The sequence below is a fragment of the Dromaius novaehollandiae genome, chromosome 8, assembly GCF_036370855.1.
Source record: "Dromaius novaehollandiae isolate bDroNov1 chromosome 8, bDroNov1.hap1, whole genome shotgun sequence".
Classification (NCBI taxonomy): Eukaryota; Metazoa; Chordata; class Aves; order Casuariiformes; family Dromaiidae; genus Dromaius; species Dromaius novaehollandiae.
This window is the reverse complement of record NC_088105.1, coordinates 22,982,074-23,000,250: the sequence shown is the minus strand read 5'-3', so window position 1 is coordinate 23,000,250 and position 18,177 is coordinate 22,982,074. Positions and strand designations below refer to the sequence as shown.

The window sequence follows — 18,177 nt, the reverse complement described above, 5'->3', positions numbered from 1 at the left end:
TACTGGATCTCTGAAGTATAGGAAAAGGTTGTTGAAATGGATTTTTTTTTTTTGGGGGGGGGGTGTCTTCAACATCCATATTTCTCCTTTTCAAGGACAGCAGATATAAAGCAGCTAACTTGGAGTGTATTATCTCATGATATACTACTGTAAGTTTAAGATTTGTATTGGATCTACATAAAGTGAAATAAGCAAAAGCAGCACTTCAAAAATATTTTAGACATACTGTGTAGTGTTTGATGGCGCTACCAATTCTGACTACCAACTCTTTGAAAATAGAAATTTCAAGACGTCTACCCGAACAATGCAAATTTTACTTGCAACTCAATGTTGAGTACTCGCCACTTACATTCAGTGCCATTGTCTTACTCTTTGCATACTTCAAATTTTACACAATTTTAAATGGTTATCAAATATTGATGTCAACTGAAAAACGCATGCCAAGTCATAAGCAAGGGAAACATTCCTGCATGTTGCTGCTCCCCTTTGAAAAGCCATCTCTTAATGCAGGCAGCCAATATGCAATAGTCGCAGTGTTACAGAATCATGCTCTGCAATCCCCAAAGGTACAGACTGCTCCCTTTTACGGGCTTGAATACACACTAGCTAGAATTTAGCTTTTAATACAGAAAATCTGCTAAGGTTAAAATTAAAAATTATATTTGAAATTTTTTAATAACAACTACAATTTAACATCAAAATAAACTTAAAATATTCCTAAAGATGTAAAAACTCAGCTAACAGTATAACAAGGAATATATATTACAGAGTTTCACTTGGAGTACAATTTAAACTTAAACACTTCAGTCCTAAATCAGAAAAAGTCCGTAAGACTAGAAACCACTATTCTTAAACTTGCTTCTGTCTCCAAAGGTGTCTTGTGGTCTGCCAGTGTAGTTTGTGGGTAAGCATGTCAATTCTAATCTTTTGTACCACTCCTGTAATCTAGGTAACACATACAAGCCTTGCAACATCCAACAGGAAGCAGAGCCAGCTGCTGCGCAATATATATAAAGCGACTGTGTGTACAAAGAGGTAGTGCATAAAATGCAGAACTTACAGTTTATAAATCATTTAATTCCATTCAGTTTGAATTAAAAGTAGAAAGAAGTGGCAAAGTACCAAAAAACCAGAGTTTCTTTTGTCCCAGTATGTGATTTATGTTGAAATGAACAACAACTAGTTCAAGATTATCTTAAGTCAGTTTTCCTTAAACCTTCAACTTTATCTAATGAAAACTCAGAACAATTCAGACTTTCTATACATTTTCCCCCAAGTACATTAACTGCTTGCTTTAGTACTACCCTCCTGAAGTGGGATATCTCCCTGAATAGCGAAAACATTTCATAAAAGTGGCTTTTAATTAACATCTCAGCGTCTAATCAAAGGGAACATCATAGAAGAACTAGCACTCCTTCTACAGTCTGACAGTATGTAACCCAAGTTACAAATCCTGCAGTGTCTGTACACTCAAGCCATTTATGTTACATCAGCTAAAGCTGAGTAACTATCACCTGACCTTACAATTTAAAGTATAAACCTTATTGTGCCAAAGACCAGGGAATCAAGCTTGTGTAGTTACTGACAGGCAGAACAATGCCAAAAAAAACCCAAAACAAAAACAAAAACACAAAAACAAACAAAACCACACATGCAGAAGCTGCATCCTGTAAGGCCTACAGCAGTGCAAAAAGCATTTTAGGCCAAAATCCTGCTAAGCTAGAAGAGGTCAGGAATGCTGTAGAAATAGCTTTAGCAATGAAAGGAAAACAGAGGAGGGAAGGAAAATGCAAGGTGGAAAAATGTTGATTAATGGAAAGAACAAATGGCAATGGGTCATGCATTGCTGAAAAGTCACACCATGTCTAGGTCAAGTGGATATTAAAAGCTCTGAAGGAAATTCAGGTCAGGACTTCTTGTTTGAATCAGTGACAATCCTCAAAGTCTCAGGTTTTCACACTACAGTTTTAGCCTTCAACAATAGAGCCATAAGGTCAAAGCATCTAACAACTTCATGCCCAATGACTCAGTAAGGAAGTGCAGCACTGTAATCTGACACTGTAAACATACACAATTGTTCTTCACAGTATTAGCTATTGCTAAGTACCACCATCTATTTCTGCACCTCCTTTCATTATGCACCACTTGTTCTTCTAATTCTGATAGATTGCATAAAACATTAAAAAACAGATGTCATTCACTCTCTAGAGAATCTGTATGAGTGATATACTTTTACTAAAAATAAAGGTATTAATAACTGATTTATGTGCATGTGAACTCAGTTTGAGTGAAATCATGTATTGAGGAATTTAAGGATGATTTCTGTATTTTCAGTAATATAAATTATTCTCAATATCATAACCCATATTTTGGAATCTTTTCAATTCAAGTTGATGGAAGGAAAGAGCTGTGTATGAGTACATCATCTACGGGAGTGGGGTGTGCATAGAGTGGAAGTCTACAACACAGAGCTCATTACAATATTCTTGAAGCCCCAATTTTTGTTTATTTGCTTTCCTAAAGTGTTCATCAAATACAAGTTTAAAGACCTAAAGAAGTCAGTTTACAATTCAGCTTATGAACTATAGAAGTCCACTAGCCAGCTATAAGAGGAATCAGAAGGATACCTTGGGAAAGAACAAAACAAAAAAACACCACCCCCCCCACCACCACCACTTAAGTTTCTTCATACCATTTATAGTTACTTTTATCTTATTTGAAAGGTAACAAAAAAACCAGTTTTCTATTTGGTTTACCTTGTGCTTAAACAGTTTAGCTTTGGATGCCATACTGCCAATTACTTATGCATGCAGTGTTTTACTTAGTAATGGGAATATGACTTCAATTTACTGCAAACAAGTCTTATAACATGATTTGGAAACTGACTGTAGTGTTATTATTCCTCAACAAGTAATAAAAACAGATGAAATTCATCATTTCAGCTGCAAGCTGCACCATATTTAAGATGCAAGCAAAATTTTGAGCTTAGGGAAGTAAGACTAAAGCCAAACACATAGCTAAGATTAAACCCAAACCTCTTTTGTGCCATAACTTATTTGAAAACTCCCTACAAACACCCACCTATCTGTAGGGATAAAAATCTTGGAGTTAAGGAAATCAGAGGCCAATAAGGCCATTAGAAAGTTGTTAGAAATCTTTGTAACCTAATTTAGTCCAACTTCAGATTTATTGGAATTTTGGCAAGAGACAGGCAGAGCAGAAGAGCTAGGGATGAGATTTCTGGAGCCACTAAAGGGGAAGATCTTTCTTCAGGCTGCTTTCAGTCTTGGAAAGAAAGAATTTTATGTTGTTCAGTTGGGAGGTGGGGGGGCCAGGGAAGGAAATCAGAGAGGCATATATGTTTGCTAACTAGCATTTGTAAGCAGACTAGCATTTAAGCAGAGAACCTCTTGTTTAATTCTGTGTTCTTAGGAAAGTGTGTCAACAGTTGAATCAGTGGTTAGAGATACTGGAAGTGGTCTAGATTAAGATACTGTCAGAGTTATTTCTTGGCTGTCCAAAGGACAGTTCTGGACATTTTTTCTTATAAAGATGATCTTTAGGTTTTCCCTTTATCCTGATGTAAGCAACATGGTGAGGCCATTGAGAATAGAGGTGAAGCCAAGAAAGCCTTGGGAGGGAGACAGTGTTCCTCATCCATTTTCTTTAAGAATACAACAGTTCTTCAGTCTCAGAGAAACATTTCTACCAGTTCTGCTTACTTATAGGTCCATATAAAATTTTCATGAATAAGATTCTTGGGCCTACCACTCTAAGCTTGTCCTAGGACAAGAGAGAACTAAAAAGACTGAAGCAAAAAGGAGACAATCTATTTTAACCTCTAGGAAGAAAGATGCTTTTAAAAATATGAAATATGATTTTATCTTTCCCTAAGGATGGTTTCGAATGTCTGCTTCATTTTTCTCTGAAGGAAAGGCAGAAGCAAATCTCTTAAGAATAGTAATATACACCACCTGCTATCTGAAGAACAGAGCACAGAAACAAGCTGCATCTTCCTGGACATTTTTTTCACCTCTTGAGACTAACTGGAGTAGTGGGTTTTCCCCTTCTATTCAAGTAATACTAGAATGAAAATGTAGGAGGTATTACTTGTATTTATAAGTGTTCTGGATTGCTTAGAGGACAAAACTTCAGGATTCAGGGATTTTAAGCTCCATAACACATTTCTGACAGCAAAGATCAAGACAAATTCCAGAGAACACTGGCATCCATAAACTACTTTTTCTGTAGAAGCACAATATAGATAGTTAAGTGCACTTTGCAATGAGCTAACGTTTATCAGATCTGAGAGCCATAGCAATGGACTCAGACAGCTAAGGGAGGCAGTGGTTTGGAAGTTTTCAAAAGTATAAACACTTTTTATAAAATTAATCACCTTAAAAGTTATATTCACAGTTCTCTGATACATAGCTACTTTGGGTTACCATACTGGAACAGATCAGAGAAGTAGCTGAAATTTGGGTGTCAAACCTCTCTCCTCTGTCAAGAGAGGATGTGAAGCATAGCAGCAGTACATTGCTCCTATACCACAACACCACTCCCTACTAGCTGAGAAAATTAAGCTCTAAACCCTGGGTAGTAATAGCAACCCACTTTCTGTTGGTACCTTGTGGGTCTTACTGGTTTTCCTCACAGGCATTCTGGGTTTGCACTATGCCTGACTACTAGCTTAGGATTGCAAATATTGATAGCATAGGAGTCTTGTCACTAAAACTTCAATTAGGATGAATTTTGCAGCTGCCACATCATAGTGCCATCACCATCTGATGGATCATATCAAAGGATAGAATTAAAATGTCTAGCTCCTTCAACTTCCACCGATACAGAAACTCACACATGTACATATTGCTGGCCAAAGGGGTAAAATAGTGTTTATTAGAAAGCCACAATATGGGCACCATTTACAATTACTTATATTTAATATGATTTGTTCATTATTCTGTCTCATCTTTTGGATGAAAGACCTGCAATTCTTCTGAGATAAGTTTCTGTACAAATGCAATACTGGAGGAAAAAAAAGTTCAACGTGCAGAATCAACATACTGATGACCATGCCATGACCTTTAATCTTGCTTCCCTCCCCCCCACTCATTAAACTAGAGCTTTAAACTGGACACAAATTAATGCAGAAGTTCTGCAATTACAATGTGTTAAATGGTAACTTCATAGAGTCACTAAGAACTATTTCTGTGTCTTTTATGTGTTAGCCAGTTGGGAGGTTGTGGTCAGCATGTCATACACATCATCACCCTATCTCAGGAAGATGAATTTGCAAATTTATTTGTAACGTTTCTTTTAGCTTTTGCAGAAGTAGAATCAAATAGCAGTTAGCCAAACAGCAAAGAGCATGGTCATTAATGCATCTACACAGAAAGACACTTAAGTGCAGATTTTGAAAACTGGTTTATTTAATTGGTACTGGCTGAAGTACATTAATCCTAACATTCGGCAATTGAGGACAAACATTTTTGTCTCTTCCTATTGCCAAATTGAGATTTTGCTCTTTCAGGAAAGAACTGCACACAATTCTCTGCTTAGCAACTATGCTAATCTAAGACTTTTTAATTATCATCTATTAGAACTGACTTACCCATAAACACTACAGGCATACATTTCAGGTTTAACCTTACATTATCTCAAAATCAGCCCAGTGGGTTAAGCTCAAAATAAAGGATTGTGCATGAAGTATTACTTTGCCTCTGAAGCTTTTATTTAAATACTAGACATAAACAGCAGATACATTAGAGTGAAGAATAAAAATAATGAGTCATTTGTAAGCAAGGACTTCCAGGCTTTAACAAAGTCTGTAATAAAGCAAAGATGATATCAGCATAGACCTTAACGGTTTCTTCCTACTGTTTCTATCTATCCTGGAATGAGCTACCTTTGTTCCTGTAGTGCTTAACTAATTTGGAAATAAATTGAGCCATAACAAGCACCTCTGGAAGAGGAATAGTCGTCTACATGGAGTTACTCAAATTCTACTATTGTTGAAACTCACTCTCCCTAATTGGTATTTTCTTTCAAGCAAATAGAAGTGCTAATAAAGACTTGTCTAGACTTAACTGGTTAGAAGCCACCAGTATTACTCAGAATTATCATTGCTCTGTCAGCTAATGAACCTCCTTTTCATTCCAACACAGTCACATTAAGTTATAAGCATTAAACATATGTTTGTGTCTTCATGAAACTAATGTTGCTCAGCCAGGAATATAACAAATGCTTATATAGAGAAAGTTATACAACAACTTTACAACAGCAATCCTACATTATTTTTTGGAAGAGATGGTTTCTCTTTTAAGCTTGACTGGGCAGAAGAAAAAGTCAGTACAGTTCCTTAGTTACTTATAATGTCTTTGCAAAATATCCTGGCTTCCAGGAATTCTACAAACAGCTTACCTTCTCATAAAGAAGCAAGCTAGTTACAGTCCTTTAATGGAAAATAGCAAGTTATTGATTTTATATTTGTTTTTAAGTGAGCTTAGTGATTGGTAAAGGTGCTGGATGGATGGCCCTAGAGACTATCCTTTATCTAGGGCACAGAAAGCATTCCAAGATCCTCCATTATATTATAATTCTCAAGGGATGGGTCCTAAAAAGGTTGAATCTACAAAGATGGTTATGAAAAAACGATACTTAAAGGATGTGATTATTTAACAAAAGCAAAAAGGCAGCAAAAATTACTAGGATTGCATTGCTCTATAATGCTATGATTTTAAGCAACCCTGTCAAAACTGTCTATTAGAAGGCATATGGAAGCAGTCTAAAATACAAAGATGACTGAGCATTTTGCGCTCAGTGCGGTGTTAGGTAAAGACATTTCTTCACAAAGCAGGATGAACTGAAATGAGCCAATGAGCACTGTAGTTACATAAGCCATTTTGGTTTCATGACCTTCTGATCTTTTTAACTAACAGAAAGTTACTACAACTACTACAGCAAGGAAGTTTGAAGACAAATTTCATAGGTTGAAGGTTTTGGCAGTTTTTATAACTTAAAATCTGTTAACTGACATTAAGCAAGCATCCTTTTTCTTTTTAAGCAATCTCAGTACACCATCACATATAATTCATCCTCACAACGGTAAGTACTAAAAATCTCCACGTAAAGTCTCATGCTGACACAAATGCAGTCTAGTTTTTAATTCAATCAGCCTTAAAAAAATGTAGCAAATAGAGACTCAGACAGGCTTATTTTCATACATATAGCTCCAAAAGCAGTACATGCAACATGACATATGATCAAATCATGAAATTAAGGGGAGAAAAGCTGGAATATAGAAATTAATCTCATTTTAATGAGAAGTTCTGTAGTTAAACAAATTTTGTTCTTACATCCTAGGATATAATGGCAAGATTCATATATAAGAATTAGTTTAATCAAATTCCTTTAAAATAATTTATATTGACAAATTCAGGTAAAAAACTAATAGCTACTAGATAAGCAAAACCTACTATGCTTAAAAGATCTGACAAAAGGTGCAAGTGATCAGACACAGAATTTTATCACTTACCTCATGATGCAGCTCAGCTATCTGATCTTTTAGCTCTCTGATATACTGGTTAGAATCAGATTTATTAAGCTGTCCTTGAATTTTTCCTTCTTCTTTCTGTTTTTGCAGAAAAAGACTTGAAATTATTCACAGCTATTCAATATTAAAATCTTATTTTAACTGTCTGCATATTTTGTCATGAAAAGAAGTTACCCACACATTCACCATCTATCTGTCCATCTGGCATTTTTCATCTGGCTGAGGTTATCAGCAGGTATCTAGAGGCTTCAATAACTCAGACCAAGGTGACCCTCTCCAAACTATGTTGAGAGCTACAGGCAGGACTCTATGGAGGAGCATGAAGAATTAACAAAGCTTCACATGTGGAAGAAAATTCACAACTAATGTAAAAGAGGTTGCATGTGCAATTTAGTAAAGCACTCCTAGACCATACTACTAACATGGAACATAACTTTGTGTACATATTTTCACCAATGTAAGATTTTCATTTAGTAACATGGTATTTTCCTCTGTCTCCAACTGACAAGGAAATGAAACAGGTTCTTTCTTCGCATTTTAGAATATGCACTGGGGAACACCATACATGACAAGCTTTTATAGTTTAAAACTTAATTTAGAAGTATTGTGTTATTTATTGTGTAGCAGTTGCAGAGAGCAGAAGTGAAGTCCCCTACTACCAACACTATGACAGCTACAGAGATAAACTGGCAAGCAAAAAAGCTGGAGATAGAGGAATGTGAGATTTCCCTCATTTGTCTCATTTTTTGGCCAGATGCAGCTCCAAAGCACAGATGATCCGTTGTTGAAGATCTTCAAACTTGAAAGCCTGCAACACTAACTTTTCAGCTTGCCTCTACAGAGAGCCCTAAAGTGACTGAATCAAATTCATGGCAAATTCATTTATCTCAGCTAAATAACCAGACTGTATGGAGAACCCTTTCCTGAAGGCAGACCATGACTTCAGTTTGCTAGGTACTAGAGGACCATGGCATTTCTTCCACCAAGTTATTTCTAAAGCAACCACCAACTTTAGAGGACACAAGCGCATTTAACTTTTATGTAAGTCTTTAACCCTAATTGTAAATCACATACATCCAAAAAAACCAACAGAAATCAAAATATAATGGGACTGTCTGGCTTTTTTTTTTTTTTTTTTTTCTAAGCTGTTACTCGTTTTGCTGAATTTCTATTTATACTTGAGGGAAACAAGCAATAAATCTCAACAACAGGCCAGTCCAAAGGATGTCAGTCATTTGCGAGCAGAATTTAAATACCAGTGCCTTGTAGAACAAATAGAGGGTATCAACAGTTCTTCAAAACACAAGGCAACAAGCATTAATAAAGGGTTTATATAAAACATTTCTCTTAATTATTAACCCTATGACTCAACATATCCTAGGAACTAAGGGAGAGGGACAGTATACCTCCTTCCAAACCCTTTTGCTGCATGAAGAGAACAACCTTGAGATTCCTGTCAGTGTTGGTAATCTAGAGGCAATTTATATCCTTTCAGGGCTCCCTCTTCCCTCCCCCATGGCAATGTAGTGGGCATTACAATTTTACTAGGAAAAAAAATTAATTTCCCATATTCAGTATTAATTCACAGAATCTACAACATACAGGCACAAGATCCTTTACTATGTAATTCCATGTTGAATCTAGTTTCCAAGGCAACCTGTAGCTCAAATTCACAAAGAGCTAGGTATTAACAACACAAAGCCTTTCCTATCATAAATAAGTTAAAAAAAACCACTCATGTCTTTACAAGACAGCTGACTAGTATTGGGGAAATCGGAAGACGCGTGACCTGCAAATTACAAATAACACAGCCTAAATTTCTATATTGAAAAAGCTCCATTGCTGTCACAAGCTACAATTCCTGACAATGGAATGACCTGATCCCTTGTGGCAGCAGGAACATATGGAAGAAATACTCATTTTAGTCCTTTCCTTTTGTTTGAAAGGGTTTGACTTTGCTATTTAAGCCTCTTACTCTATGGATTCCAGATTACTATGCAACCATCAACTGAGTAAGAGTAAAGCAATGTTTCTGCCATAAATAGTACCTAGGTGCTATAGCCCTCTTAAAAGATGGATGTAGCAAATATCTGACTTACATTGGAACTGGGAGCACAAGAAGGCATAAAAAAGGCATTCCCAAGTTAAGTCAGCACAAACCAACACCAGAAGCAATACAGTTTACTAGCTGAAGTTCATCACTGCAATAACGGCTGAAAGCTGCATGCCTGCAGTGCTGTACTGTATGAGAATTCCATATTGGTGATTATATGCTGTACCATTATAGCTGGATGTTTTTATCGCTTTTCATTCCCGATAACACCATAAAGTTAACAGACGTGACAAATGTAATATGTAATAATGTAATTTGTAATGTAATTTCCTCATGAAAGAGCAAACTAGCTCCAATCAGGTGAAGCTGAATGTAGGGCATAAGTCTGGTTTACATGGTCCTTATTATCAGTGAAGGGCAGAAAAGTTTCAGTTTTCCTTTCAGAATTTATGGATTTTGTAGAGCTGACAATTGGAAAAAATACCATTTAACACAAAACAGTGAACCTGGCAATATCTTTTTCTACAAAGACACTTTTCAAAGAAGAGTCTGGTTGCAACACTAGAGGTCAGAAGCTCACGCTTTTAACTGGCTGCAACAAAAATGAGATAATTTAGCTCTTAACTGTACAAGCCCATGTTCTATAAGCTACTACAAATCTGTCTACAGTGGGTAAACTGGAAGGATGCCATAAGAGATTACAAATTTTAGGACAAGATATGGGAGCCTTCTTCCTAACTGCTGTTCAGAGATGAACAGCAACAAAAGATGCATTTTCACTTTTTTTTTTTTTTTTAACCTATACAGTATTTCATTTGGCTCAAGATGACAACACAGGTAAATACTCTGGCATTTTAAAAACAGTTTATCAATATAAGCTGGTTGTTTACATCATTAACTTAGTTAAGACACTCAATGCAGGTACAGTAGCAGCTGACTGGAAAATGTGCAGGCATTAATAAGACTACAGCATTAAAACCTTTTTTAATTCTTACTAAAACTACTGTTTATTCTATAAAACACCTGTCAACAGCTTAAATTTTACATCTTTCAAATGAACCAAAACACACATTCTATAAAAAATAGTTTAATCTGACTAAGAAAATAATCTGTAAGATAACAAATATTCTTGAAAGGCATGAGGATAGCTTTCCACGCAAGTAGAAAAAAATATTTCTATTACCTGAGGAATTGTTTCACTTTCCAATCATGTTACATAATTGCATTAAGCTAAAATTAATTTCTAGCAGCTTCCAGCTTTTGATAAATAAGCATTTGTCATTCAAAGGCAAATTTAAATGCGATGGACAAATTTGGTAGGAACTTTCTTCTACACTAGTTTCTCATTAAGGCAGCTTGATAGGCATCAAAACAAAAAGAAAAGCTGTTAGCAGAAAAATACTTCAGCATGTGCAGTTCCTTTTACCATTACAGAAACCAATATAAACATCTTTTTCTATTATTTTTGGTGTGTCACACAGAAGACTTTCTCCCAAATTACTGTAGTTCTAGATTTGCTTCTCAACCTACACTAGGTTATACAGTACATTATTTCCTGATTATTGTACAAATCTATTTCTTAGTATTTTTATCAAGTGATCTTAATACCATCCTAGAGTCTCAAGAATATTGTCACTATGGGCACTTTCTGAGACAGTAAATACCTCCCCTATTGCAAAACAAACCTCAAATTCTACCCCCATGCAGCTTAGATTCCCACTTACACATCAGAATTCTAGATAACATTAGCCATGGTGTGGCACTAATCTGTATGCCAAAAACAGTCAACACACATGCTCTAAACAGTTACTGGCCCACAGATGAAAACTGCACAACAGATTTATGGTCACGTTTCATTTAGTAGTTTATTAAGCCTCAGGCAGCTTTAGCTCGACTTTTTCCGTGTCAACTATAATACTGTATTATGTAGATACAAATTCTTACTCTTAAAGTTGACCCAGTCATGAGGCACCCTGACATTAATACCAGAGTTACCATTTGTTCTCAATTCAGATTCTGAATTAAACATGACCTGAAATAGAGGGAGAGGGAATTTGCTAGGTTGAAATTTACAGGAAAGTGGGACAAACTGAAGAGTGAAGGTATAACAAATTCTGAATGAAACTGAAAAAGAGCTAGGGACTTTAGATAGCAACACTGATACATTCTTGCAGGTTCTCTCTTCAGCCTACTATTCGCAGGATATGGCTGTTGCATTTACTTAATTTGTTAATGTACTGCAGGACAACCAAGGATAACCTTCTTCCAGGAAGAACTACTTGTCCTCTGTCATCCTTTTGCTTCTCTGGAGAAGCATGTTTTCCGTTCCTCCTTTTCTACTGCTACCAGCCTTCATTTCACTTCCAGGCATCATAACCCTTTGAAGAGCAGATGAATTCATTCTCCTCCTGAAGGGCCAATAGGATATACTGAAAAGGTTTCTAAACTCAGGCAACAGAAAAAACAACAAATCTTGCATGGATTAAGTCTTGTCTGGCCCCAGCCATCTCAGCTTAGGAAACAGCTATGGCAGATGGAAACTCAGCTACTGAGGTAAAGGATACCTGGGACTGGGCAACAAAGGACTGTTGACCCAAAGGACAGGAGCTTTCACTCTCCATGGTGCAATCCCAGCAGGCTGGAAGGTTGAAGCCCATATTTAGGATATTCCTTATACCTTTCTCGTCAGTTCTGTTACTATTGCTAGCTTCTGGCTTCAGGTGTTGAGCCACACATGTACTAGAAAACAGATGCTTTTAGCATCGATCCATTCTGCAAGTCTTCCACAGCTAAAACAAACTAATCAACTCTTAAATGGTAAGGCTGAATGATAATAGCTGAAAATCTTAGGGTTTTTTTATACTGCACATTTTTGGTTCTTGAGTAGTTCTGTACTTCTGAAGAAAACATTCAGACCAACTGGAATGCTTCAAAAGTGAACTTTAAGATTCCACTTACAATTTAACAGGTTAAGGTATGAATATCACACCTTTCAAAAGGACACAGCATAAGCAATTAGTAATCTCTCTCTCTCTCTTCACAGGGGTTTAAAAATCTAAGATTACATACATAGGATGTGGGTTTGGGGTTTTTTTTTTTTTGAGGGGGAGCACTATTACAGAAAATCTGAGGTATCTGAGGATGTCACGACAAAGAATGCCTGGTGTCTAGGCAATAACAGCTACTTTAAACTTAAAACGAATAAACAAAGTTAGACTACATATCAAGAAGCAAAAAATGTGAGTATTATCAAAATAGCAAAAGCATGAAAGCTAGGCAGTTCTGGAATCCAGGAAGTTTGTTTTTTAAAAAATCAGAATCATATTTTCTAAGAACAATAGAAATTACAATAAGTAAATTTATATATAATCTAGGGTACCGCTTCTGCATACTGGCACCAGTGCAATGCCTACCCTCTCCTTTCCAGAAGAGTTTCTAGAAATGTAATGTCTTGTTGGTGCTACATGATATCATCTGAGACCCATCATTTTGATTTCCCTACATTTAAAAATACTAAATCCTCCCCCTCTTACCATCTCTTCCAACAGCCCAGCTCCACCAGCACTAACAAGGTTAGGAATTCATGTATCAGGGACTTGCCAGGATCAACAAGCATCCTGGTGGCCAAGTATCACCTCTCTCAAGGTACACATAACAGTTTAAGCAGCCAATATCCAATCTAACCTCCTGCCCAAGAGACTGCCTACGGAGAGGGAATAGCATAGGCAGAAGAGGTGCAGGAAACAGCACTACAGATCAAAAGCAGCAGCTGCTAAGACAGAACTCACTCAGGTCCCTTCAGTTTTGGAGATCTCGCCTCCCTCACCCAGCTCTGAAATACCAGAGATACTGTACTTGTCTGCATACCAACATCTACAATGAGAGCTCCTGAGAGAGGGGAAAAAAAAGAAAAAAATCTGTTTTAATACACAGAACTCTGTTCCCCCAAAATTTGCTTCTTAGAATGAGGAAAAATTTAAGTATCAGTTGAGATTCATGCCTGTAGTCTCACAGACTTGACTCCTCCTTTGTCAGGCTAAGGGAAAAGTAGCTTTTTTGTACCTTCACAAAAGGAAGCAGCTGGCCTTGTGAAACCCATCAACCTGATGTCTATCACGAACTACTGAGGATGTGGAGGCCTTCTAAACTCAGTCAGCACAGGACCAGGATGCACAGCTGGCAACAGAAGAGCGCAGGGACGGACTGTTTCAGAGAATATGGTTGTTAAATCACTGAAACACCGTTACTAAACATTACCTTATAGGAACTATAAAAACCATCTATAATAGTAGTAATGATAAAATAAGTTTAAACAGAAATCACTGGAAAACACTTGGAACACAGGGCAAGCCTTAAGCCTGCTTTCATTCTGCTAAACCAAGAAAGGTCTACGTGCAAGTTAGACGAGATCAAAGTCATCTGAACAGCAGTTGCAGGTGTTTCACCCCCCCACCCCCCCGCACCGAGGAGTGCAAGCATAAAGTCTTCTTAACAGTCTTGAAGCTCAGAGTAAGAAAAGAAATACATGTCAACAAGAAAATAGCCCATTTTAAACAACAATAAAACTTCTAGAGTTGTTTTTGATTTATTTACTATCTGCAGACTTTACATGTACCAAACAAAACCATTGGTTTTGTACGTAGCTAAAATCCAGAAACACCAGACAGTTGCTGCTCCCGAGAGATCACCATGTATCAGCTTTACTGAAAACAGTTGAAAGAGAAGGATATTTGCCCCACACTCTTATTTAGGTCTTTTTTGACTTAGAAATATTTACTTGGTAACAATCTGCCTCAATCCCTTTTCAGGGGAAGCTTTTAAACTTACTCTGTGGCAAAAGACACTGCTTTAAAAATGTAAATGAAGTTTATTCAGAAGGGTAAATGCGGTAACTAGTGTCCTTTCAGTGACTTTACAGTGACTCATTCTAGACTTTCAAAAAACACATCACTAACATCACACACCACTATTGATAAGAGCAAAAAAAGTTTCCTGTAATTTGAAAAGATGGAAACAATTTCTTTACTCAACAGTCAGTACTTGGAAAAGTTATTAAACAGAGGTCATAGAAAGGCTTCATTCTAGAGAAATAGTGCTGAAAGTTTAAACTGTGGGGGAGAGAACTAGCACAATCATGGATTTCCTTTACAGTTGTTCTCAAAGGAGCTCTGACATGCTTAACGACAGAGGTAAGTGTGACAAAATTCTCCGAATCTGCCAGGAAACACACCAGGAGGAAGTGATGCTACCCCCTGTCCAGATCAACCTAACATAAGAACGAATTCTGACAGCCAGTTTTCCCTGTAAGATTACTCAGGCCTGAAAAATACGGTTTCCTACTTCACAGGCAGGCTGTGCGGCTGCCCGTCCCGAAGCAGCGGCAGGGAGCCTTCAAGGGCAGCCGCAAGGCAGCAGCCGGCGGAGGAGCCGAGGGCCGGGGACGAGGACGCAGCGCAGAGGCTGCCGCTGCCCCAGCTCTGCTTCCTCAGCCTGCCCGGGCTGCCATCGGCTCAGCACATGCTACCCCAGCCCGTTGATCGACTCTGGCTTGTAACTGCAACTTATTTAACCTTGCCTGGATTTCTCAAAAGTCTCTCTCCGTTAGTCTGTCCCTCCTTCAGCTGTTGCGAGGGAAGCTTTAAGCAATGCTGAACGACCAAGAGGGCTGCCCATGCAGGATCAGGCCAAAGTGCAGTGAAGTTCAGTAGACTCTCTTCTGGCAGCTTTAGGAAGGCATACACAAGCTAAGAGCAACAGGATTTTAAAGGCTGGTATCAAGAAGTTAAAGGCACATGCTTGTTGCAGTTTGACAATATCCATCCAGTTCAGGCAAAAACAGGGAAGACCAGTTCCTCGATTCCCTGAGGAAACAAACTCAGGGTTTTGCTGATTGATTATAGACATAAAGGGAAATGATACCTACTCCTTGGTCCTGGCTCTCACCTCTTTGCCTGTTATAAAGGGATGGGATAGAAGGGGTCAGAGCACACACAGTTTGGCCAAAGCACGGCTCGTGTTTGGGAGAGGCTCACCCTCGCTGAGAAACGCTTCATTTGGAAAAGAACAGCTTCTCCCCAGCGCAGAGGTACAGCCCTGCCATTCCAAATCCAGCCTTAGTATGGTTTTCATTTACTTGAGTGCCCTGCTAAAAGCCCAGAAGCCTGCCAAACACTTCATTAACAAGTCATGTTTCCTTCCCAAGGGTTTTATAATCTAAACTGGTATGTTTGGGGGGGGGGGGGGGGAAGGGGGAAGCTGACAGAGCACACCTTTGTTTATACACAACTTGAGGGTTTTTTTTGTCATTTCAGGGGCTTAGGTATACAGAGCACAAGTTAAATTATATTTCAGTTTTGTGTTATTTTCACCAAAGAATGACTCTTACATTTCTTTCGCTTAGGAATATTATCATGGAATGGATTATTGTTTGCACTTCAATAACCTGGGGCAGAGGTTTAAAAACTCAGAATCAAGATGCCCGAACAAGATAAAATGACATTCAGAATATACAAGAATAACTTCCAGATTTCATAATAAGCTGACAGTGTTAGAGAATTACATCTACTATTAAATGATAGAATTCTATCTATTCTGTTTCTGAATGTTCCATTTCTCTCTCACTACTACTAAATAAAACTAAGTGACCCAGAAACCGTGATTTAAATCTAGCATCTGTGTATGTAATGTCACATCAGTTCTTATGTGGGAGTTCTGATACTCCACGTTACAAATTTAACACTAGTGTCTTGCACCTACACCTACGATAACATTTAAAAGAAAACGGCACAATTTAGGTTAAACATTGCTATGGACCATGCAGACCTGGCACTGAATCCCTAGAGCTTCTTAGAAAAACACCATCCCCCTCAAAAAAGGAAGGTTATGTGGTAAGTTAACTTCCTCCCTTCATCCTTATCAACCCTGAAACAATATGACAGGCAGACCTATTTGTGATGCTCCATGTTTAGTGCAATAACTTTGAGACTGACACCCACACACCATGACTGGCTGCCTGAACTTTACGGTGTTAAAGGCTGTATTTCAAGTCATTAAAGCAAACCCAGATTAAAAGGCCCTCTGCTCTCCACAGCAGGTCGCAGCCATTACAGTGACAAGCTGAATGCAAGAGAATGGGAGGCAGCAGCAGAGTTACCCAGTATCTCACCCCTATGTCTCCGTGTCCAGTTGCCTTAAAGGGCAGGTGTTGTTTAAGCTCTAAGGTCAGCTTCACGTTCTTACCGTTCACTACCTTTGGGAGCTAGGCTTTCCATCTCCATTGTAACTTTTTTTTTGTGCAGGTGTTTCAGAGGCCTTTGAGCATGAGTACCCAAAAAGGAAGTTTTGATCATAAGTTTCATATTTGCTGGCAAAAAACACTGGTCAAAAATACCTATTTATTTGTAAAAGCTTACACAAAAGCTGTCACAGCCCAGTAAAAGCATTTCAATTTATTTTTGACACTCCAGACTTGTTATTGACATTAGAGGAACTTTTACTTCAGCTAAACCACTTAAAGTTTGTACGCAGTTAACACTCCAACCATGTATTTCACAACCACATGAGCTGTATTTCAATAGACTAGTATAAACTTGAGATCAATAGTTCACAAAAATCTACCAGAGCAAGCTCATTAAATTAGAAACATGAGCCACTTGGCTACAGAATGATTTCATACTCCAGACTAAGCTAAGAAAGCAAAGCCGTTCTCAATTATGCAGGATACAAAGAATCTCACTGAAAGATTGAAATCAAGAAATCATTAACATGTGATCATCTAAGAACGACAAAAAGATTCGAACTTGAAGTGCACTTTAATGGGAGACAAATACAAGACCACCTAGAAAAATGAGAAAAACGGAAAACAATGAGAGATTGCATCATGCAGAGTAGTGATTGTGAAAAGGAAGGAGAGATGATGTGAGTAAACAACTGAACATGAGACAGTGCAATATCGTGACAAATAGGGACTGTGTAATGTTTGGATGTATAAACCAGATTCATGAAATAAATTACCTTCCTGCACTTATCTTTATCTGCTTCATGGCAGAATATTATTAAATTCTGCATACAATGCTGGCACTCATAGCTTAAGCAGAAATGTGAAAAGATCACAAGGAAAGCACTATAAAATGATTGAGCACTGATGATCTGATCAGTCAAAACCAAAGAAAACCCAAAGTCAGACATATTTGTGTTAAAAAAAAATACAAAGTACAAAATTCTAATAGAGTATATAACTAGCTATCAGAAGGAAAAACAAAACAAAAGACACATTGATCATGGTGGGATTCACCATTCTTGACTTCATAAAATGAAGACTCAAGTTAGTCAAACAAGGGAAGCAAGACAGCATTTAAAGGCTATTTTACAGAAAAAAAGTCAAAACAGGCTACTGGCTCCTTCTGAACTACAAAAGCACATTATTTTTAGTAAAATGTTGGTTTTAAAGTTTAAAGTTAACACATCAGTAAGAAATTGACCTGAACTCAGCTATTTTCTTGTTATCTTGCTAGAAGATAAATGATTCATATGCAATGTTTACTTCACTTATCTAAGTATTTCTAATGTACTG

The 18,177-nt window shown here is 37.5% G+C and overlaps 1 protein-coding gene across 10 annotated transcripts in view; it reads right to left on the bottom strand.

Annotated features, from left to right (window-relative positions):
• The window catches only part of EVI5 (ecotropic viral integration site 5), an 88,397-nt gene that overhangs the window by 17,238 nt on the left and 52,982 nt on the right, over nt 1-18,177 (bottom strand). For 7 of the 10 annotated variants that reach the window (XM_026116439.2, XM_026116443.2, XM_064515913.1 and 4 more), the window contains one exon: nt 7,535-7,630. The exons of 1 other annotated variant lie outside the window; for it this stretch is intronic. In XM_026116439.2, the coding sequence (XP_025972224.1) occupies nt 7,535-7,630 (96 nt within the window). Of the gene's footprint in view, nt 1-7,534; nt 7,631-7,730; nt 7,860-13,393; nt 13,494-13,667; nt 13,809-18,177 lie in introns of those variants that run through there. 2 more of the 10 variants (XR_010390198.1, XR_010390199.1) reach the window with 2 other exon arrangements.